General features: G+C 41.6%; 2 protein-coding genes across 8 annotated transcripts in view; one reads left to right on the top strand and one right to left on the bottom strand.

The window, feature by feature from the left end:
* SLC25A14 (solute carrier family 25 member 14) overlaps nt 1-516 on the top strand; it is a 36796-nt gene extending 36280 nt beyond the window's left edge. For all 7 annotated transcript variants that reach the window (XM_061136245.1, XM_061136250.1, XM_061136248.1 and 4 more), the window contains one exon: nt 73-516. In XM_061136245.1, coding sequence (XP_060992228.1) covers nt 73-114 — 42 coding nt within the window. In that variant the 3' untranslated portion in view covers nt 115-516. The remainder of the gene's footprint in view (nt 1-72) is intronic.
* A 10050-nt stretch (nt 517-10566) lies between these two features.
* GPR119 (G protein-coupled receptor 119) lies at nt 10567-15420 on the bottom strand. Its single transcript, XM_061136286.1, has one exon. It carries the CDS (start codon nt 15250-15252, stop codon nt 14248-14250), a length of 1005 nt encoding a protein of 334 aa, XP_060992269.1. The 5' UTR covers nt 15253-15420; the 3' UTR covers nt 10567-14247.
* Between the last annotated feature and the right edge of the window lie 7466 nt (nt 15421-22886).

Consider the following 22886-nt stretch of genomic DNA (forward strand, 5'->3'; position numbering starts at 1 on the left):
TGCAGTATACAATTTATAACCAGGTTTGACTTTCAGTATCATTCCAGTGATCTTCCATGACTTACTCTTCAGTTTTTTATTACATATGAGCAGCTCAAGAGGCTTCAAATCTAAGGACGTGAGCCAAACCCTGCCAACCTTTCTACTCTTCTTTCCCCTTTTTTTCTGTGTTCTAATGTATTTTGATCAAGTTGTAAGTGTTTACTGAACCATTGGTCTCCCAAGGCCCTTCTGGTGGAAGAATGATAAGATGGTTCAAAATTGCTTATGTGTTTGTGTTGCCATGTGAACTTTTCCCTGAGAGGAAGTATTAACATTGAGACTCTGGCCCCAGATTGGTATCTTCTGTGAAGATGGATACTGATGGATGATACTCAAAATGGCCTTCTCTTCAAATGTGGGTTAAATGTAGTTTGTTAGCCCCAGACTTGGGCTAGAGCAAAAGGCATAGGCCAGGGCAATTACTGCTATGTATGTTACAGACCTCAGTTCTCATTAAAGTATTTATTGACAGAATCACTTTGGCTTTGTCTTCATTTACTGTTCTCTCATCTGCCAACTCTTTAAGTTACATTCTCCGGAAATTGATAAAGATAAGGTGACTATGAAATTGAGTCTGGACTCTTAAAGCACATTTATGGGAACAGACTAAGCGCATTGTGCTTTCCCACTGCCATTCATTCTTATAATGCCACTCGCTTGTAAACATCAGACAAGTGGTTCTAACCTAAAGAGTGAATAAGCAAACAAGGGGCTCATTTGGACAGTTTCCACAGATAAAATGCTGAAAGAGGCTTAAAATAGAACCCTGTGTCCAAGGTTCTAATTGCCTTACAGGCAAAAATTTCTGGCTACTTTCTTATACTAGAATAGTATCTACCACATTGTAGGCACTCGAATGCTTGTGAAAGGAATAGTTTAGTTCTTTATCTTTATCCAGCCATTTATTTGTTCAGCAAACATTTATTGTATGTCTAGTATGTCCTAGATGCTGGGGATGTAAAAATGTATTAAGACATAATCACTACTTTAGAGGTCACATCCGAGGAGAAACAGACATGTAAATAGATTCTAAGTATAGTACAATAGGTAATGTCTGACAAATGAACTAAGCGCTATAGAAGCACAGAGGAGGGAACAGTCCATTGCCTAGGGGCTGGGCTAAAGGCTTCACAGGAGAGGTGCCATTTGTGCTAAAAAGTGGATGTTACTATGTAGATTAAGGCAGGGAAGGACATTCCAGGCAGGGGAATGGGGGTGGCGGCATTCAGCATGGCTAAAATACAGGGTTTTGGTTTTCAAATACCATGTGAGGCAGAATCACCTGGAGATCTTGCAAAAAATATAGATTCTTGTGTTCTATTAACTGAGATTCTAACCTTATGTGGGGAAGAGGTATTTGCTTTTGTCACAGGCATTCAATGGTGGGCGATCCTTGGATTACACTTTGAGGAGCACTTGTAAAGAAATATGGGCTAGAATGAAAGGAAATTATAGCATGGCCAAAAGGATCAAATTATGAAGGCTCTCTATATATCCCTAAGAAAGAGTTTGGCTTTTATCCTGGAGGAGGCAGGCAAAGGAAGCTGAAAATAGGGGATAGTATAACCAGCTTGTGATTTTTAGGATGATAACCCTGGTGTGAAGGGTAGCCTGGGAGGAAGCAACCCAAACCAGGTTAGGATCCACTGAGATCTACTCCCCTTTATGTACAAGGTCCAGAAAAGCCAAGAAAATGTGTCCTAAGTCACATAGTCTGATTGTGGCAGGTTTGAGGCTAGCACATAGTTGTCAGATTCCTTCTCTGTCTCATTCTACCACCCCACAGTACCTTCTTATTTGTTAAAGTACTGCCTTTTCAAAATAAACTTTAATGGACTATTTTTTTTTAGAGAAGTTTTAGGTTAATAGCAAAGTCATGTGGAAGGGGTAGAGGTTTCCTGCATACCTCCTACCCGCACAAATGTGCAGCTTCCCCCTCATGAAAATTCCTTACCAAGGTGATTCATTTGTTAGAGTCAATGAATCTATATTGGAACATCATTATCACCTCACATCCATCATTTATATTAGGGTTCACTCTAAGTGTCATACATCCTGTGGGTTTTGACAAATGTATAATAACATGTATCCACCATTATAGTATCATACGGTAGAGAGTCACTGTCCTAAAAATCCTTTGTGTTCTGTCTATTCATTCTTCCTTCTCCCCAAATCCCCAGGATCCACTGATCTTTTTACTGTCTCTGTGGTTTTGCTTGTTCCAGAGTGTCATATAGTTGGAATCATACAGTATATAGCCTTCTTAGATTGGCTTCTTTAACTTTGTAATATATACTTAAGGTTCCTCCCTGTCTTTTCATGGGCTTACAGCTCATTTTCTCTTTTTTTCTTTCTGCACATACCACAGTGTATCTATCCATTCACCTATGGAAGGACTTATGGTTGCTTCTTCCAAGTTTTGGCAATTACGAACAAAGCTGTTATAAATATTCATGTGCAGGCTTTTATGTGGACACTAGTTTTCAGCTCATTTGGTTAAATATCAAGAAGTGCAGTTGCTGGATGGTATGGGAAGAGTCTGTTTAGTTTTGCAAGAAACTGCCAAACTATCTTCCAAAGTGGCCATACCATTTTTCACTCCCACTAGCAATAAATGAGAGTTACTATTTCTCCACATCCTTGCCAGCTTTTGGTGTTAGTGTTTTGGATTTTGGTCATTTTTATAGGTGTGTAATGATACCTCATTGTTTACTTTTTATTTTTAATTGGAGTATAATTGCTTTACAACGTTGTGTTAGTTTCTGCCATACAACAGAATAAATCAGTCGTAAGTATACATATATCCCTTCCCTTTTGAACCTCCCTCCCCTGATCCCACCTCTCTAGGTCATCATAGAGCACTATTAGAGAGTATTATACAGCAGCTTCCCAGTAGCTATCATTGTTTATTTTTAAGACTACCAGTCAGATACTCTACTCCTTTCCAAATAGATGAACGAAAAGGAAGCCACTTTTTTTCACAGTGGTATAATTTCTTGTACAAGAAAGATAATTTCTGGTAGGGTGTGTATATATTGGAAATTAACTTTCAGCTCAGTTTAAATGTTATTCCTTCAGAGAAACCTTCCATTGGTTTCCTCTCCACTAATCTAAATCACTTTCATCATTGTAATTCCTTATACCATGAATTTATAACTACACATTATATTTATGTGATTATTTGATTAATAATAACTATATCTCCCATTAATCTGTAAACTCCACAAAAATAGGGATTCTGTCAGTTTCATTTACTGCTGTGTTCTCAGTGCTGAGTACAGTTATATATACTCAGCAAGTATTTGTTAAATAAGTTGATCTGTATCCAAAGACCTGATAAAAATGTCTAAAGCATAGCAAAGGTTCAGCAAATGCTGTGGGATTTAAATGAAATGAAACTAAATTTGGAGTTACTAGATAATGGTGGGTAATAGGTTATTTAAGAGAGAATAGAGGTGCTTGGGAAGATGCATGTCACCTTTTAAACTGATTATCTGTTCATTTGTTCATTCAACAAATATCCATGCCTCATGGAGCTTATAGTTTACAAAGGGAGACATCATGAAAAGATAAATGAGAAAAAAAAGATAAATGAGTAATATATAGTATATTGGATGGCAATAAAAGGTTTATAGAAAAATAAAGTGGGGGAAAGATATGGGGAATATAGGGGTGGGGTTGCACACTAAGAAAGCCAAATTGGATTGAAGTCTATAGGTTGAGAGAAGAATCCAATCTAGGGTTAAAGCAAATGCAAGACCCCTCAGGTGAGAGTGTGCCTGGAATCTAATGTGATGATTCAAGCAAGAAGTAATGGTGGCTTTGATGAGAGTAGCAGTGGAGGCTGTGAAAAGTGGTTGAAATTCCTCTATGTTGGAGAAGAGTGAATAATGACTTGCTAAGGGATAGGATTTGGGCTTTAAAAGAGAAAGAGAGCAGAGGTTGGCGTTTTAGCTCCAAGGCCTGGGCCATGAGAAGGGCAGTATTGTCATAGAGATGGAGAAGACTCTGGAAGGTTCAAGGCTTTTTTGGCAGGGGTGGGGGGCAATAATTTTGTACATGTTAAGTTTGAAGAGCCAGTTAGACTTTTGGAGAGATGCGGTTTAAGCAGCGAGACATTGAAGTGTGGAGTTCAGGGGGGATATGGGCTGGAGATGTATATTTGAAAATCATCAGTATGTAGATGGTGTTTAAAGCTGTGATAATGAATGAGATCACTAAGGGAGTAAGCATCAATAGATAAGAGGTTCAAGAACTGAGCCTGGGGCAGTCCTTCACAAAACAGTTGTCTAAAAAAGATCAATATTCTGGTGATAGAAAAAGAGTGAAGGAGACAAGGAGGTAAGTTATTTTCAACATGAAATTTGAAGAAATAGGGTTTGAAGCTAATGAGATCTTTAGCCAAATTGCCAAAGCATTAATGATTGCTGCCTTTAAGTAGCCATATCATGAGCAGATAGTTCAAATTCAAGAATTTGACTTGCTAATTTAATTTTTGGTGTAGTATTCCTATCCTGTCTTAGTCATGGATAAATACAGTATCCCCCCAGGTAACCAGTATGATGAATAGAGCATTTTGATTGAACACTTAAGGGCTAACCCATTTCTATAGTGAAATAGGCTATAGTGAGGGCACCTCAGTGAGTCAGAGTCTGCCTCTGGCCACATCACATTTGAAGGGGATTATTTCACATGCCTGAGGAACTCATTGTTTCACAAAAATATTCACCATAGAATTCCTATAAGTAGCAGCTCCCCATTGTATTTTTGAATTGCAATTTTTGATTGGAAAAAAACTTATAAGGGTATGTCAGATGTGAACTAGATCCACCCAGGGTCTTTTGAAGGTAGATTGAGAAGGAAATCTTTGGAGTCAGTGAGTACAAGGAAATCATCTTTAAAGACACTAAGGACCTTGGTTGAAATCTTGTATATCAAGGAACAAAATAAGACTAAATTCTGTACTGTCTGCTCAATCTATCTATAAACCTAAACTGTTCTAAAAAATAAAGTCTATTAATTTTTAAATGCTCTGAATTTATAAGGGCAACACAAAGATGACCAGGCACCACTGGTTCAGAAGAGAAATAATTATTTTCCCAGGTAAAAAGTCCAACATATCAAAAAGAGACAATAACAAGAGTTGGCAAGGATATGAAAAAGTCAGAACTTTTATACATTGCTGGAGAGGTTGTAAAATGGTGCAGCTGTCTTTGGAAGACAGTTGGATGAGTCCTCTATAAAGCTAAACATAGAATTGCCATCAGTTCAGTTCAGTTCAGTTCAGTCGCCCAGTCTTGTCTGACTCTTTGTGACCCCATGGACTGCAGCACACCAGGCCTCCCTCTCCATCATCAACTCCTGGAGTTTACTCAAACTCACGTCCATTGAGTCGGTGATGCCATCCAGCCATCTCATCCTATGTCATCCTCTTCTCCTCCTGCCTTCAATCTTTCCCAGCATCAGGGTCTTTTCAAATGAGTCAGTTCTTCGCATCAGGTGGCCAAAGAATTGGAGTTTCAGCTTCAACATCAGTCCTTGCAATGACTATTCAGGACTGATTTCCTTTAGGATGGACTGGTTGGATCTTGCAGTGCAGTCCAAGGGACTCTCAAGAGTCTTCTCCAACACCACAGTTCAAAAGCATAATTCTTCGGCGCTCAGCTTTCTTTATAGTCCAACTCTCACATCCATACATGACCACTGGAAAAACCATAGCCTTGACTAGATGGACCTTTTTGGCAAAGTAATGACTGCTTTTTAATGTTCTGTTTAGGTTGGTCATAACTTTTCTTCCAAGCATCTTTTAATTTCATGGCTGCAGTCACCATCTGCAGTGATTTTGGGGCCCCCCAAAATAAAGTCTGTCACCGTTTCCATTGTTTCCCCATCTATTTGCCATGAAGTGATGGGACCAGATGCCATGATCTTCGTTTTCTGAATGTTGAGTTTTAACCCAACTTTTTCACTCTCCTCTTTGACTTTCATCAAGAGGCTCTTTAGTTCTTCTTCACTTTCTGCCATAAGGGTGGTGTCATCTGCATATCTGAGATTATTGATATTTCTCCCAGCAATCTTGATTCCAGCTTGTGCTTCCTCCAGCCCAGCGTTTCTCATGATGTACTCTGCATAGAAGTTAAATAAGCAGGATGACAATATACAGCCTTGACGTACTCCTTTTCCTATTTAGAAACAGTCTGTTGTTCCTTGTCCAGTTCTAACAGTTTGAGTCTCTGTCTTCAATTCCTCCTATGTACATACTAAAAGGAATTGAAGACAGAGACTCAAACAGACACTTGTGCACTAGTGTTCACTGCAGCATTATTCACAATAATTAAAAGATGGGAATTACCCAGGTATCCATTGACAGACGGATGAATAAACAAATGTATATCCATACAATGGGATATTATTCAGTCATAAAAAGTATGAAGTGCTGACATATTAGTGCAACATGAATGAACCTCAAAAACATGCTAAATGCAAGAAGTCAGACTCAAAAGGCCACATATTATATATTTCCAGTTAAATGTTCAGAATAGGCAAATCTATAAAGATAGAAAATATTGATAAAGTAATTATTGCCTAGGGCCGGGGGGAAAGAGGGAGGCACTGCTTAATGGGTATAAGGTTTTGTTTGGGGATGAAAATATTCTGAATTAGATTATGGTGATGGTTGTACAATGCTGTAAATGTACTAAGAAACATTATATGTTTTAAACAGGTGATGTTTATAGTATGTAGAGTATATCTCAGTAAAACTCTTTAAAAAAAAGACAAATACAGCATGTAGGTTATCTTGATTAGGATGACTAGTGAAGAGTTTCAATGAAGCTGCTTGGTAACAAACTACAGACTGATTCATGTTAACTCCAGATGACCACAGGGATATTTTCCTCTGGAATAAGCAAATCTATCATGTTACCAGTAATGTGAAGCTTCAAACAACTGAAATGTCTGATCAGGAAACCTCAGGTTTGAGGGGATAAAATGATAATCAAAATCTGCAGGGTGTAAGATGAACAAATTTTCAACTTCTCCCCGCCCCCCTCTTTTTTGAGAAGGTAGAGCGTGAGACAACTCAGATAATAATAGTAATAACTAACTCTTAGAGCTTTTATTATGTGCCAGACACTGTTTTAAGTGTATTATGTTTATAAAACTGTTGACATCCTTTCAGTCACCCTATAAGATAGGTACTATTCTTATTTTTCAGGTGAGAAACTCAGGCACAGAAAGGTAAAATAGTTTGATCCTAGAAAATGGCAGAGCTGGGATTCTAACCCAGGCAGTCTGGGTGGGTCATGAGCCCATGCTTATGGTACCATGCTAGAGGTGTACTGACTCAGCCTTATCCAGGGTCACTTAAAATTTATGGCAGGTGAGCAGCAAAGAATACTGATTTCATTCCATGTCTTTATAGCACCTCTGGAGAGAGAAGGTCAATAGTTGTTGTGGTTGGTCACTCTTGGACACTTGACTGTAATATTAGATTTTAAATTCTTTCCAGGAGACCTGGGACTGCAAATATATCATTTTCCTCTTATTATCTGCTTTCTACTTTATTTTTCTTCTTTATCTTTCCTTTGCTGACCTTTCTTCTCCATGACCTGCTTCATCACTAGCCCACTCTTCTTCCCCAGTCTAAGTGAGCCATACACAGAGGGGTGTGTTCTTGTTTGTATGTTATACTATTGATTGAAGAACTTGGAGTTATTGATACAGATGTATGTCACTAGTTTCAAATTTAACAATTTGGATATGTGACTAGCCTTCTCACCCTCTCTTCTCCCATGCAAAGAAGTATGCTGTTAGACTTGTAAACAAATTTATGGGAGGAGGGATAAAACTTCTAAGAACCTGCTTATCAATACTTCTTCTCTATCCACTAACACGTGTAACTTAGGGGCTAATATTTTTGTTAGCCTAGCACAATCAAAATATTGCATATAAGCCAGAGTGATAAAGTTGCTTTTTAAAAATACCATCATATCTTCTCAGTGAGAATGGCTACTCACATTAATCTTAATTCCTGAGGTTTCAATAAAGGATATTTCTTCTCTCTATTCAGTGCCTCAGCATCAAAAACAATTCAGTTGCATTTGGGGCTGTGCCTAACTCATTATAAGCACTCTTCATGCATCCTTGGCTCTCCTATTTATATAGTAAATAAGAAAAACAATTTAACACATCATTGCATAAGATTTCTAGGGCACCTGATAATTTTAAAGTGGTAGTTGGAATTTTGGATTATGAGCCCATTTTCCACATTTGAAATAACCTCATAGCCTTCAGCTCTAATTTCTTGGTTCAATTTTCTTAACCATTTAAACCACCTCTGAAATGACATCAGTTTGCTTTTCCATAGGATATGCTTTAGTATTTGTGGAATGGCTCAGTGGGAAAATCTGCAAATTTTATGAATCATAAAAGCACATTTGTAAGACAGCATGGCATTTTATTGGGCCAATGACTGTTATCTCAGCCTGTTCATCATCTTTTAAAAAATTTATTTTACTGAATTTTTTTTGGCTGCACCATGTAGCATGCAGGATCTTAGTTCCTCAACCAGGGATTGAATCCACACCCTCTGCAGTGGAAGTGCGGAGTCTTAACCACTGGAGCACCAGGGAAGTCCCCATCCTTTGAGTGCTATAGTGTCAACACAATCAAGACAGAACTGGAACCAATATGGATTTATTATAGTAAATGGGAAATATAATTCAATCATGAAACTATTGGGTAACATACACCAAATGAAAGCAAACCTAAAAAAATAGAGACTGCCCCCATCCCCCAGGTTCTTGGTGTGATTTTAGTCCCTCTGGAGCTTTGGAGCAAATGAATCCTGCCCACCCCATTGTGTGCAAGGCATTTGAAAGAAACAGGCACTGCTTTGTGCATTAAAACAGACTCAGACCCTTAGCAGCTGCATCAGTCATTTCTAGGACTCCTCATGAGAGGGCTCTTTGAGCTCAATGGCGGCTTATGGTCCCAACAGCTTGGAAATCCAGTGAACATACAGTTGCCTAGTTGCCTGTGAAGCCCTCCTTCACTTTAGCCTGCCACAGTGGATCTGTTAGGTGGAACACATCTTTCCCGGTCAGCCAGGCTGTGAGACTATGGCTTCGAGGCTTCAGCTGCATCAACAGCTGACTCCTGGCTCCATGTGATCATATTTTCATATTCTTATGCCTACTTAGCATTTTATGGTATTGCATAAAGCAACTCTCTCAGAAGATTTTAAGAGTGAAAACACACTGAAATTGGTATCTATATCACATGGCGCTGTATCAAGGATGCCTTTGTCCTGTGAGGGGGGGTTGTTAAACTGCTGTGTCCCATTAGTCCAGATTTCTGGATTTGCAGATTAACCCCATGGCAGAGCATACTGACAGGTTTTCTTTTGTAAACACAAACAAACAAAATAACTGATGAGCCCTCTTGGTATGGATTATGCTTTCAGGAAGCCATGCACATTCATTTCTTTGAGATATTCATACCAGTGTGACCTGTTCATTTATGGCTCACTTTTGACTTCTTGTAGCAAATATCCTAGGGAAACATCTTGTTGTTGTAGTTGTTTACTTGCTAAGTCATGTGAGACCCTTTGTGATGCTGTGTACTGTAGCCCACCAGGCTCCTCTGTTTATGTGATTTCCCAGCTAAGAATACTGGAGTGGGTTGCCATTTCCTTTTCCAGGGGATCTTCTTGATCCAGGGATTGAATGTATGTCTCCTGCATTGGCAGGCGGATTCTTTACCACTGAGGCATCTGGTAAGCCCCCAGGGAAACATTACCCTCCAAGAAATGCCAGCAAAAGTGTGAATCAAAATTCTTACAAGTGTTTAATGCTCCTTGACCTAGTAATACTACTTCAGAGAATTCTATCCTGAGGGATTAAACAGACATGTCAAAGATTTATGGCTGTGTGTGTGCTCAGTCATTCAGTCATGTCCAACTCTGCAACCACATGGACTGTAGCTGACCAGGTTCCTCCATCCATGGGATTATCCTGGGAAGAATACTGGAGTAGGTAGCCATTATCTCCTCCAGGGGATCTTCCCAACCCAGTGACTGATCCCACATCTCCTATGTCTCCTGCATTGGCAGATGGATTCTTTACCACTTAGCCACCTGGGAAGCCTGACAAATATTTATACACAAGGGTGTTTGAAGTGGTATTATAACAGTGAGAAATTGGAAATAACAAATGTACAGCTATAGAAAAATGGTTAAAATATTACATACTCATGTTGAAAAACATGCAACCTTTACAACTCATGTTTTTGAAGAAAGTTTAATGACATAGGAAAATAGCAAATATAATATTAAGTGAAGAAAGCAGATAAAGGAAAGTAACAGTGAATATCTCTGGATGGTATAATTATAGGTAATTTTATAATTTTCTATATTTTCAAAAACTTCTAAAATGAATAAAAATTATAATCAGAAAAGAGTAATGAACATCATGTATACATGAATATATATCTCTAAAAGAAATCCAGGAAATCTGGGGTAGTTTTAGCACCTAGCTCTCAATAAACATTCATGGGGTAGGTAGACAGATGAATGAATAAATGGCAGTTGACACTTATAGGTACCATCATTGACTTTATATGATTGCAAGAAATAACAAATGAAGATTTATTAATTAAAAGGAGAAGAATTTCAGACCAGTCAGCAGTTTGAAGGATGACATAGAAGGTACTGAAGGAATCACAAAATGAGTGGCTGATGGCAGCTAAGGTGTGGGGCCAGTTGCTGTTCTTGTTGCCCAGCTGTCAGCACCATCTTTCTTCTCGTTCTGTGCATCCTTGAAGTATCTCTCGAGCCTGCTGTTTTCACTGGGCTCTGTTCACTTTGGCCAGTGACTGAGCAAGTGCAGATGAAATCAAAGTCACAAGTTCATTTCCCATGTGAACCAGCAAACACTTCATCATACAGGGTGACAGTATCCCAAGGCCAAGTCTGGCTAGCCAGCTCCCAGAGATGGCTGTTTGGTCATGTGGACAAGCAGGGGGGTGGTGATGGATCAGGGAACATTTGTGAGACAACTCAAAATGCCCGTGTCCAGAGGGCTGTGTGTTCTGTTCTTGAGGGTTGTCCTCTGAAACAGAGGTGTGCTATGCGTAACATTAGCTACCCAAGGAATTAGCATAAAACTTAGCCATGTCACAGTATTTTTTTTTTAACAGATTCACAGTAAGCTGTTCATGGAAATGATTGATGAGCCCAATTGATCCACATTCTGTCCTACAAGGTATTAATATCTTTTGGCTATTTTGATCAAATTGCTGAACAGGATCTGGCTTCTCTGCAAGTGTATCAGGAGACAACATTGGATGCGTGAATGAAATCTAAATATTTCCACGCCAGTGCATTCCCTTATCTGTACAGGAACCTGCCTCAAAGAAAGCCATTAGGGCAGTACAGAGCTTTCTGTATCTCTGCTCTTGGTGGCTTATCAAACACAGGCTTCTTGATTGCGGTTACTCTTAAACACAAGTATATGATAACAGTGCCCAGTTTATATCTCCTCTGTCTTGATCCTGCTAAGATATTAGATTGATGTTTGTCTTTTCCAGCCTGAGTCACCTCTCATCACTCATTTTTCAAAACCCTTATTCAGGGATTGAGGAATTCATGGTTTGGAGCCTGATAGTCCTTGTCTTAGAGGTCACAATGCCTGCAAACGTGACTGATTCCCTTGAATCAATCAGCTGGATATTTTATACCTCAGGATTTTTAAGGAAGAGGAAGAGAACATTTTCTGAGCACTAACAATGTGCTGGGTTTACTAGGCATTTTTACATACAGTGTCTGAGTTAATCTTCACCAATAACCAAATAAAGTAGGTATAATTACCCCCAATGTTACAAATGAGAAAGCTGTGGCTTTGAGAACTTAAACGACTGAATCATAATTTGATTACTGGTCGATTGGACTTCAAAACCTGCGATTTTCCCATTGGACACACCGACTTCCAGGAATAGCAGGGTTTTTTTAGGCTGAACCTCATAGCACAACAATCAGCTGGCCTCCGCTCAGCTCCTGCCTTTCTCCTGTAACTAAATTCCATTCCACTTTGCTTGTGTTACCTTGGCAAGATCAAGCCTTTGCAGCAAGGCCAGAAAATTAAGCGTTGAACCACTAATAAGGAGACCATTGATTTGAGCCTGCTTTCAATTTTGTCCTCAAACCCAGTTACCCTTTGTGTTTTACCTCATTCCCAGTAACTCATAACCCAGTCCAAGCTGGCATAACTGGTACTTGCTGGGTGCTTAGCCTTTCAAGGCATATTGGACTCCATCATCCACTCGAGAGCCAGAAAGTTTTTCAGTTGTAGGAACATAAAGGTTACTATGGCAAAGGCAAGCACGGTGCTGCTCTAGGTCAGAGTAGCAAGCAGAACAACTTGCAAAATGATCTACCAGAGGAGGCTTAATGTGTATTAGAAGAGATCAGAGAAAAATATGCCATTTGGTCTGAAGGTAAGAGAAGAAAGGGAGAAGGGAACTTTCAAGAGCATGGACATGAAAAGGGATGACCGTTAACTTCAGAACAACTGAGGAGAGCAAGCTGGGGGTTAATCTAAGACTGAAGGGGAATGAAAACCCAAGTGCAAAGCATCCTTCTGAGAGGCCAATTCCATCCAGGTTCTGAGCATCATAGTTTGAGATTGGAATGAAAATTGTCAGAGGCCTCTTAGAGTTAGGCATTACACATTAGGCTCCGGTGTATCCCCAAGTCATCATTTGTAGAGATATTGAGGGGTTAACCTTCCAAGGTTGTTTGGCACCAGGTCCCAGACAAATCAATCTGTACTGTTTTGGCTTCTTCCTTTCCCATTTTTGTTGTCCACTTGGCAGCTTTCTAGGGAAATAAGCTAGGGCCTTAGGAGACAAACTTCCGAGGAATGTATTGTGGAGACTAGGAGGTTGGAGTAAGGGTTATAGGAAACTCAAGTAGGCTGAACATGGCTCCTAGATTTCTTCCCCACTATGCTCTTATAGTTTCTGCTGCCAGGGTTGCCCAGAGGGAGCCTGAGCATAATTCCCAGTTGCCAACTGTCATTTTCTGTACCCACAAGAGAGCAGGATGAGGCTGGTCTCCTGGGCCATTTTGGAGGCATCCTCTTATGCAACTGAATTTCTTAGGGAAATGCAGATTTGGGAGTAAATGGCAGAAGGTTGAGCTTTGAGGAGCAAAGTGGGCCCAGTGTGGAGAGCTTGGCAGTGCCGTGTTTTGGTACCTGCCCCTTTCTTTCCTTTAAGTGTCTTGGAATCTGTGGTTCAGCATTGTCACCAGCAAGAAGCTACAAGTGACATAAGAGGGAAAGGGGCACCACAGAGTTAAGAAGGTGGTGGGCTGAGTGGGTAGGGGGTTAGCAGCAGAAAGAATCACAAGACTGGCTATTTGTCAAAGAAACACTCTTGAACACCATACTAAAGACCAGCTTTAGTATCTATTTCCGGTTCCTACATTTATACAACCTCACTACATAAAATGTCTGATTACATCAGGGAGGGCAGGACTCCTCGTTTTATCAAAGCAATCACTATAGTAAACAGTTACAAAGAACAGAACCTCATTTTTCTAGTACTGTGCTGTCTAATCTGATAGCCTCTGTCCATGTGTAGCTCTTCAGCATTTGGAACATGGCTAGTTTGAATTGAGATGTTCCATAAAGGTAAGATACACAGCAGACTTCAAAGATTTAGCATGAAAAAGAGTATAATATTTTATATTGATTACAGGTTGAAATAATAAAGTTGGAGGTATATTGAGATAAATGAAACATTGACATTAATTTTGTCTGTTTCTAGTTTTACCTTTTTAACACGACTACAAGAACATTTAAAATTACATAGGTGGCTTGCAATAGATTTCTATTAGACAATGCTGTTTTCGTGTGTTCAAAAATAAGATTTGAGCTTAAGCCTTTCCAGTAGTACACTTGTTGCTTTAAGTAAGTATACCTGTATAGGAGAAACAGATTCATTGCCAAAGAAGGGCAGGGAGGAATGGAGATTTGCAAGTGGGGAAGCTGATTATAGAGGGTGAGGGGGTGCAGGGGTACAGGGGGTGGTCGGTTGCCAGAAGCAAGTGCTCTCTTTCCCCCCATAGCTCCATCTGATCTCCTAGCTGGGGCTCTGCGAAGCGAGGGAGAGGCACTTTGAAACTGGTCTGCCTTTACCATCTTAGCCTTCAGGCTCTAAGTGGGACATGGTGGTGATGTAACGCACACTTTCCCTGTGCCCCTCTGGGTCCCCATCCCTGGCCAAGAGAAGAAGGCATGCGGCGAGCCCCTTCTTCATAGCCAGGGCCATCTTGGAGAACTGTTGCTGCACCTCCTTCTGCCAACAGGCATAGATGAGTGGGTTCAGCAGGGAGTTGCCCACGCCGAGCAGCCACAGGTACTGCTCCAGCACCAGGTAGAGGCGGCACTCCTGGCAGGCCACCTGCACAATGCCCGTGATAAGGAATGGGGACCAGGACAGCGTGAAGCTACCAATGAGAATGGCCACTGTGCGCACAGCCTTTAAGTCACTGGGGGTCCGTGGGGGCCGGTGAGCCCCGGCCAGGGCTCCCGCATGCTCCGTGTTGCGGATCTGCTGGCTGTGCATGGAGGCGATCTTGAGTATGTCACAGTAGAAAAAGACAAAGAGCAACAGGGCTGGAAAGAAGCCGACGCAGGAGAGGGTCAGCACGAAGCGCGGGTGAAACACAGCGAAGAAGCTGCAGGACCCCCTGTAGGTGGTCTGCTGGAATCCGTGGATCCCGAGGGGAAGGAAACCAATGAGGTTAGACACCAACCACAGCCCGGCAAGGCAGGTCCCGACCACGAACCCATTCATGATCTGGAAATAGCGGAGGGGCCACTTGATGGCAAGGTACCTGTCAAAGGCAATCAGCATGACCGTGAGGACAGAGGCGGCTGCAGAAGAAGTGACAAATGCCATCCGAAGGCTGCACAGCGTCTTCTCCGTGGGCCGAGCCGGGCTGGAGAGCTGGTCTGTGACTAGGCCAGAGATGGCCAGGCCAAGCAAGGCATCAGCCACAGCCAGATTCAAGGTGAAACAGAGACTGACGCTATCATTCTTGAAGATCAACGGCAGTACCGCCATGGCCACAAGGGCATTAGTAGCAATAATGAGGGAGGCCAGGACAGCAAGGATCACTCCAAATGAGACAGATGATTCCATATCTTGAAGTGGCAGGATTTCCACTTACCGGGGGATACTGGCCCTCCAGCTCAAATTCTCGCGGGCTGGGTGAGACGGAGCTGTGTGTTCAGAGTTGGCAGTCCAGGCTGGCGGCTGGCTGTCTTCAGGATCCTGCTGGTCATGGAGAATCACTCCTCTGGTTTTCAGTCCTCAGACTCTTGCCTCTCCAGTGATCTGAAGGCAGCAACCCCAGTGCAGATGTATCCCTCGGCCCTGAGCTAGTCCCTCCTCCAACAACCAAGTTACTAGACAACTCCCAAGTACCTGCCTCCTGTTGTCTCGCCAGGCTCTCTCCCCTCACTAATGTTTCAAGGACTTTGTTTGGACAGACCAGGGCATTCATCATGTCTCCTGTCTCACAGAAGATATAATTGACTCTAATCACACGTTTTTCTCTCTATAACTTGATTTTAAATGTCCACTTCTTTTCTTCCTAAGCCTCAAATACTATCTTGACAAATAATCTCAGCTGAATTAAGCATTTTCTGGGATAATGAATTCTCAGTTACTATTATGACTGCTTCTATTTTTTTGTTTTTTATCCCTTTTATTTTATATATTTTTTCCATTTATTTTTATTAGTTGGAGGCTAATTACTTTACAATATTGTACTGGTTTTTGTCATACATTGACATGAATCAGCCATGGATTTACATGTATTCCCCACCCCATTCCCCCCTCCCACCTCCCTCTCTACCCAATCCCTCTGGGTCTTCCCAGTGCACCAGCCCTGAGCACTTGTCTCAGGCATCCAACCTGGGCTGGTGATCTGTTTCACCCTAGATAATATACATGTTTTGATGCTGTTCTCTCAAAACATCCCACCCTCGCCTTCTCCCACAGAGTCCAAAAGTCTGTTCTGTATATCTGTGTCTCTTTTTCTGTTTTGCATATAGGGTTATCGTTACCATCTTTCTAAATTCCATATATATGTGTTAGTATACTGTGTTGGTCTTTATCTTTCTGGCTTACTTCACTCTGTATAATGGGCTCTAGTTTCATCCATCTCATTAGAACTGATTCAAATGAATTCTTTTTAATGGCTGAGTAATATGACTGCTTTTAATTGAGCACGATGACCATAATCCATTGAAGTGGGAAGTGGGGCAGGCAAGCTATTTTAGGTCCAGCATACTTTCAGGAGAGTTATACACATGGTTTCTTATCTTTCATTTCCTAACACCTCAGATTCTAATTCTTTCAAATAGGGTGTGCTGGTCCCCTATTTCTCATCCCTCAAAGCTTGATTAGTTGAGGGTTCAGAAAGGCTGGAGAAGCAAAAGAGAATTGTTACTAGCTGTCATTCAGTTTAGAAGAGAGCCCGTTCCCTATTGAAAGCTGCTGTCTGTTGGGTATACTCATTGAGAAAATTTCTGCCATATGTTGGACTCTGTCTCTGGTCAAGAGTTGTGGCTGCCAGCCTTGTACTTTCTTCTTTTTGGCTGTGCCAAGTGGCATGTGGGATCTTAAGTTCCCTGACTAGGGATTGAACCTGTGCCCCCTTCAGTGGAAGTGTGGAGTCCTGACCACCAGACTGCCAGGAAAGTGCCTGCCTTGTACTTTCTTGATCCTGTGACCTTGCCTTTCTTTTTAAAGAATTTTATTTTATTCAAGTATAGTTGATTTACAATGTTAATTTCTGCTGTACAGCAAATTGATTCAGCAAATTCACACACATTCTTTTTCTTTTTCATGATCGTTTCCATTATGGTTTATCATAAGATATTGAATATAGTTCCCTGTGCTATACAGTAGGACCTTGTTGTTTACCATCCTACATATAATAGTTTGCACTTACTAATCCCAAACTCTCAATCCCTCCCTCCTCCTCCCCCCTCCCTGTTGGCAACCACAAGTATGTCTTCTGTGTCTGTGAGTCTGTTTCTGTTTCATAGATAGGTTCATTTGTGTCATATTTTAGATTCCACATATAAGTGATATCATATGATATTTGTGTGTCTCTTTCTGACTTACTTCACTTGGTATGATAATCTTTAGGTCCATCCATATTGCTGCAAATGGCACAATTTCATTCCTTTTTATGGGTGAATAATATTCCATTGCCTATATATGCCACATCTTCTTGATCCATTCATCTTCTGAAGGGAATTTAGGTTATTTCCATGTCTTGGCTATTGTAAATAATGTTGCAATGAACATTGGGGTCCATGTATCTTTTTGAATTATAGTTTTCTCCAAATATATACCCAGAAGTGGGACTGCAGGATCATATTGGCCTTGTTTTTCTTGATCCTATTGACTTGAGGTATCTCTGGGACAGGAGAAGGCGAGGTGAGCTGTACTCTGGAAAGTGCACTAATGTTTGGTTGTGGAATTTTCCATTTTCCAGCAATAGAGTTAGACCAAAGGACAGCAGTGTTGCTGAGGCAGGTGAGATGGGCCCAGGGAGGGTGGCTGTGTAGCTCATTCTTATTTTAGATTGTATATCCATTTGCTCAGGTACATTAGAACTAACCTTTTGCATGCTACTCTCATCTTGGATACCAAGAAGAGAGGGGTGGGGAGAAGAGTGATTAGAAGCTTATTTACTCAATTCGGGTCAGAGCACAAATGGGAAAAGTTAGTGTTTTAAGTGAGAGCGTGGAGAGCAGGGTGCAGAGTTGGAAGCAAATATTATATTCCAGGATGTTTTGACAGTCTGAGAGGGCCTTTGGCAGATGTCTCTCTTATATGGATCAGAAAGCCAGTGGAGTGGTATTCCGGTTGCCAACCTGAACAGTTCTTATTTTTTGGTACATCCATTAGGAGGCTGGTTTCAGTCGCTTAGCACCTGGTCTAATTTTAAACCTGGATCTAAGGCACGCTTTTGTTTCCCCAGCCCCTTGACTCTATGTGTGGAGTCAAGATGGCTGTTTCAAGGCCATGCTAAAATTCAAGAGTGCATCAGGGTCCCCAGGGCTGGTTAACACCCAGATTCTTTTTTTTTTTCCAACACCCAGATTCTTGAGGCTCGCTGTCAGAGTTTCGGATTCATTAGTTCTGAGGTGTTCCCAAGAATCTGCATTTCTAACAAGCTCCCAGGTGATGCTTATGCTTATGCGCCGCTAGTGAAATGCTCCAGGGAAATGGTTCTTAACTTTAACTGTGCAGTGTAAACACTTGTTGATTCCAAAAGTACAGACATTTGGGTCACACACCAAGGGATTCTTATGGCCTTAGTCTGAGATGTGACCTCTGCATCTGGAATTTTAAAAGATCCACAAGTGATTCTAATATACAGCCAGGGGTGGGAACCGCTGTCCAATGGCAAAAGCACAGGCTCTGAATTCAGGCCACCTGGGGGCCACCCCTACATTAATTCCTGTGCTTTTGTGTGGACAAATGACTTCACTTCTCTGACTTAGCTTTGACTTCCTCATGTGTGACATGGGGACGGTAATACCTACATCTCAGTGTTGTGGGGATGATGAAAATGAGATTATGATGGATATGAAAAGGCTTTTTAAAAGATTGTATTTATTTATGGCTGCAATGGGTCTTTGTTGCTCCATGATGGCTTTCTCTAGTTGGGATGAACAGGGGGCTACTGTTCATTGCGGTGTGCAGGCTTCTCATTGCAGTGGCTTCTCTTGTTGTGGAACATAGGCTCTAGGGCATGTGAGATTCAGCAGTTGTGACACATGGCCTTAATTGCCCTGCTGCATATGGGATCTTCCTGGAGCAAGGATCGAACCTATATCTCCTGCATTAGCAGGCGGATTCTTAACCACTGGACCACAAGGGAAGTCCATGAAAAGGCTTTAGTTGAGTATACCTTCTTATTGAGGAGAAGGAAAATGACATGAATATCCATCCAATGTTGATAAATACAGTGAATGAAAATGGCTTCCCTGGTGGCTCAGATGGTAAAGAATCCTCCTGCAATGTGGGACACCTGGGTTCGATAACAATGTGGGAGACCTGAGTTCCATCCCTGGGTTGGGAATATCTCCTGGAGGAGGGCGTGGCAACCCACTCCAGTAGTCTTTCTTGGAGAATCCCCATGAACAGAGGAGCCTGGCGGGCTACAGGCCATGGGGTCGGAAAGAGTCAGACATGACTGAGCAACTAAGCATAGCACATGGAGGAAAAATAAAGCAGCTAATTGTGTCCAACTCTTTGTGACTCCATGGACTGTTGCCTGCCAGCCTCCTCTGTCCATGGCATTCTCCAGGCAAGAATACTGGAGTGGGTTGCCATTTCCTACTCAAGGGAATATTCCCCACTCAGGGATCTAACCCGGGTGTCCTGCATTACAGGCAGATTCTTTACTGTTTGACCCACTAGGGAAGCCTTGTCTTCTAGCGTCTTGTGCACCAAAGGGTGAACCAGATCAGCAACATTGGTATGACCTGACAACTTTGTAAAAATGCAAATCTTTTGCCTTTGGTAGTTCTTCTGCTGGTTCCTCTGCTTGAGATGCTCTTGCCCATTCCCTATCTTCCATCTACAAGGTGACTACCTTCAAGGTCCAGTTCAACTGTTATCTGCCTTTCTGTAGTACACAACAATCTGCTTTCCATCCCCAGCTTCTTCTGACCCCAAGCAGTCAGAATGAATTGATGCCTTATCTAGTTCCAGTAGCACTTCACTCATGTATTCACTGCAACATTCATCCTTTTGTATATTTATTCACATATGTAACTGTCTGGAAACTCTGTGAGCTGGAATCATGTAGTTTTGTTCACTGTAGTATCCCCAGCATCTAGACCAGGACCTCAACACCAGTACCTGAACACTAACAAACACAGGATATGACTTTATGTTGGTGTTAGACGTGTTATTATTATTTTTTAGCGTAAAAAGATACCAGCATAGAATATCACCTCCTTTGCTATCACCCTGAGGCAAACCACCATCATCTCTTGCCTGAATTATTGTGGAGCTTCCCAACTGGTCTTACTGCTTCTATCCTAGGCATTTCCATGCACCCTCCACACCCCTGACTTCCCTACCCCTGACCACCTCCAGTCTGCGGCCAAGGTGATCCTGCTAAAATGTAAGTCGGACTAACATCCTTTAGTGGCTTCTCACCTCACATTGTGTAAAATCCAAAGTTGCCACCCCATATGTTCATGCCTGATCTCCTCCCCTGACCCCATTTATCCTGTGACCCTCATTTATCCCCTTTAGAGGCTAAAGATACAGACTTTGGAGCCACACTATCCTGTGGCTTCCCATTTATCAGTTATGTGACCTAGGGCAAGTGACATAACCTTTCTGTGCCTCAGTTTCTGCATCAGCAAAATGGGGACAATAGTATCTCCTTCATAGGATTGCTGTGAGAAGTAAATGAATTAATATGTGTAAAGTACCTAGAAAAGTGTCTAGTATGTGGTGGGTACTAAATCAGATTTTATTAAATGAACAAAAATCTGTCATTCTTTCCCTTGCCTGCTCCTCTCCAGCCAGTCTGGCATGCTTGTTGTTTCTAAAACATACTCCCATCTCAGGACCTTTGCACGTACTGTTCCTGCTGCCTACAACACTCTTCACCCAGAAATCTCCAAGTGTTGCTCCTCATCTTCTTGTAGATCTCTGCCTTCATGTCACTTTACTGGGGAAGGGGCTTCTTTGACTGACACCACTTATAAAATAGCAACACTCTCCCGCTCTCTGTCACCAATGCTGCTTTATTTTTCCTTCATAGTATTTATCAAGATTGGATGTATATTCATGTAATTTTCCTTCTCCTCAATAAGAGTGTAAACTCCATAAGGACAGGAATTCCACTTCCTCTGTTTGCTGTTATATCTCCAGCACTTATACCAGTGTCTAGCATATAATAGTTGCTCAATAAATATTTGTTGAATGGCTGAATAAAAGACAAAAGCAAGAAAATTAAGGTCATGCTCTTTCTGCCAAGGTAACATGGCAATAAAAATGTGATAAAGAAAAGATATCTGGATAAAAGTAAGAAAATGATAATGGTGTAGAAAGGGACAAAGGGAAATAAAAGCCTCTTTCCCTTTACCCTCATCTATTTTCATAAATGTAACCATAGCTGTATTTTCAGTCTCACTAACCAATAATTGTATTGTGTACTTGATGTGTTTGGGCTTTGAGGTACTAAGAGCTTAAAGATGCAGTCTTTACCTTCTAGGACCTCACAGTCTTTCTGCGGGGAGAACATAAAAGAGCTGTGAAGAACTGCAGAGTTCAGAAGTTGGAGCCATCAGTGCAGGCTGGTAAGGTCAGGGAAAGTTTCCTGAACGAGAAATGCTTGGACTGGAGTTTGGAGCTCGGGCAGGTTTCAATCAGAGTGAGGTGAGTGGCCCAGGGATATATGGATCTCTCAGAAGAGGTATCTAGGTTGGATAATGAAAGGGGCCCTTGAGATAACAGATAGAAGTGGAGCCTGGCTGAAACTGAGGCTTCATGGGGCGGGGGGGGGGGGCAGTTGGAGAAAAGACTGAAGAATAGGGGCTGGGGCAGTTATAAGAGTACTGAAAGAGCTAGGAGGCATGTGACAATGACTCAGAACATCACTGAGAGTAGACAGGATGTGTTTGACAGACACTGAAGTGGCACAATTATTAGGAATTGGTGATTGGACAGATATCTTTGGGTGAATAGCAATAGGGAATACAAGCATGACATCCCTGTTTTTGAACATGGGCAACCAGGAAAATAGTGATAACATTCCCTGAAACAGAGAAGTCAGGAGGGAAAGTGTTTGCGGGTATAGTGTGGTGGTCAGAAGTGGAGAGATGAATTTGACTAGCCATATTGTTGAGCCTTTCCTTGAATGTGGGGACTGCCGTCAATTTCCTTAGCATTACCCACTGAACCTAGAAATGAGCTCTGCGTACAGTAGGTGCAAGTGAATGTTATTGGTGAAGAAAGGAGTAGAAGCTGGGAGAGCTGAAAACCTTCCCAGTTTGCCTGGGACATCTCCATGGATGTACTTCCAATTGGTAGGAACTGGTAGGTAAGATGATGCCTAGATTTCCATAAGTCTGAGTGGAAAGCGGAGGAGAATCCAGAGGACCCTCTGAATTTAATGTCTGAGAGGAGGACCAGAGTTTGCCATCCCAGGTGTCTGTTATTTGGTTGGTCTTACTCTTCTCTTTTGCTTCAGCTTCCTTTTGAACTCTGATGACCAAAGCCTAGGTATTGCTCCAATTCTCCCATTTCACAGTTGCTGGAAGAATTCAGCCAGATAATGCTGCAAGCTAGTTTACCACTTTGCAGTGACTACTTCAGCCCTACAACTAGGCAACCTAAGGTTTCCAGGAGCAGATAAAACCCCTGTGCAATCTGTCACTGTTTAGTTTTCATTGCCAATGTAATTCTACCAAGTTAATGAATAGCTGGGTTGGAGTGGGGGAAGGGAAGAGACACAGAATGAATGAAGAGAAACTGTCATTTATGGGCAGATTCTGTTCTGCTTCTTAGCAAGACATTGGGTACATGGTGAACCACTGAGGGTACAGTTGTCATCATCACCGTCATCATCAAAGTACTTTTATGAAGTGGCTAGTTTCAGGGATTCTGAGCTAGGCCTACACAGAGAACTACACAGCTCTGGAATTTCACTTTTAGACCATGCATGGTCTAAGACCAGATACTGATGTGGACATGTGCAAGATGGATTTAAATCTTCAATATGG

This window comes from Dama dama, chromosome X (genome assembly GCF_033118175.1).
Source record: "Dama dama isolate Ldn47 chromosome X, ASM3311817v1, whole genome shotgun sequence".
Taxonomy (NCBI): Eukaryota; Metazoa; Chordata; class Mammalia; order Artiodactyla; family Cervidae; genus Dama; species Dama dama.

Coding starts and splice junctions, on each gene's coding strand:
- GPR119 (XM_061136286.1), bottom strand. CDS start 15,252: ATGGAATCATCTGTCTCATTTGGAGTGATCCTTGCTGTCCTGGCCTCC.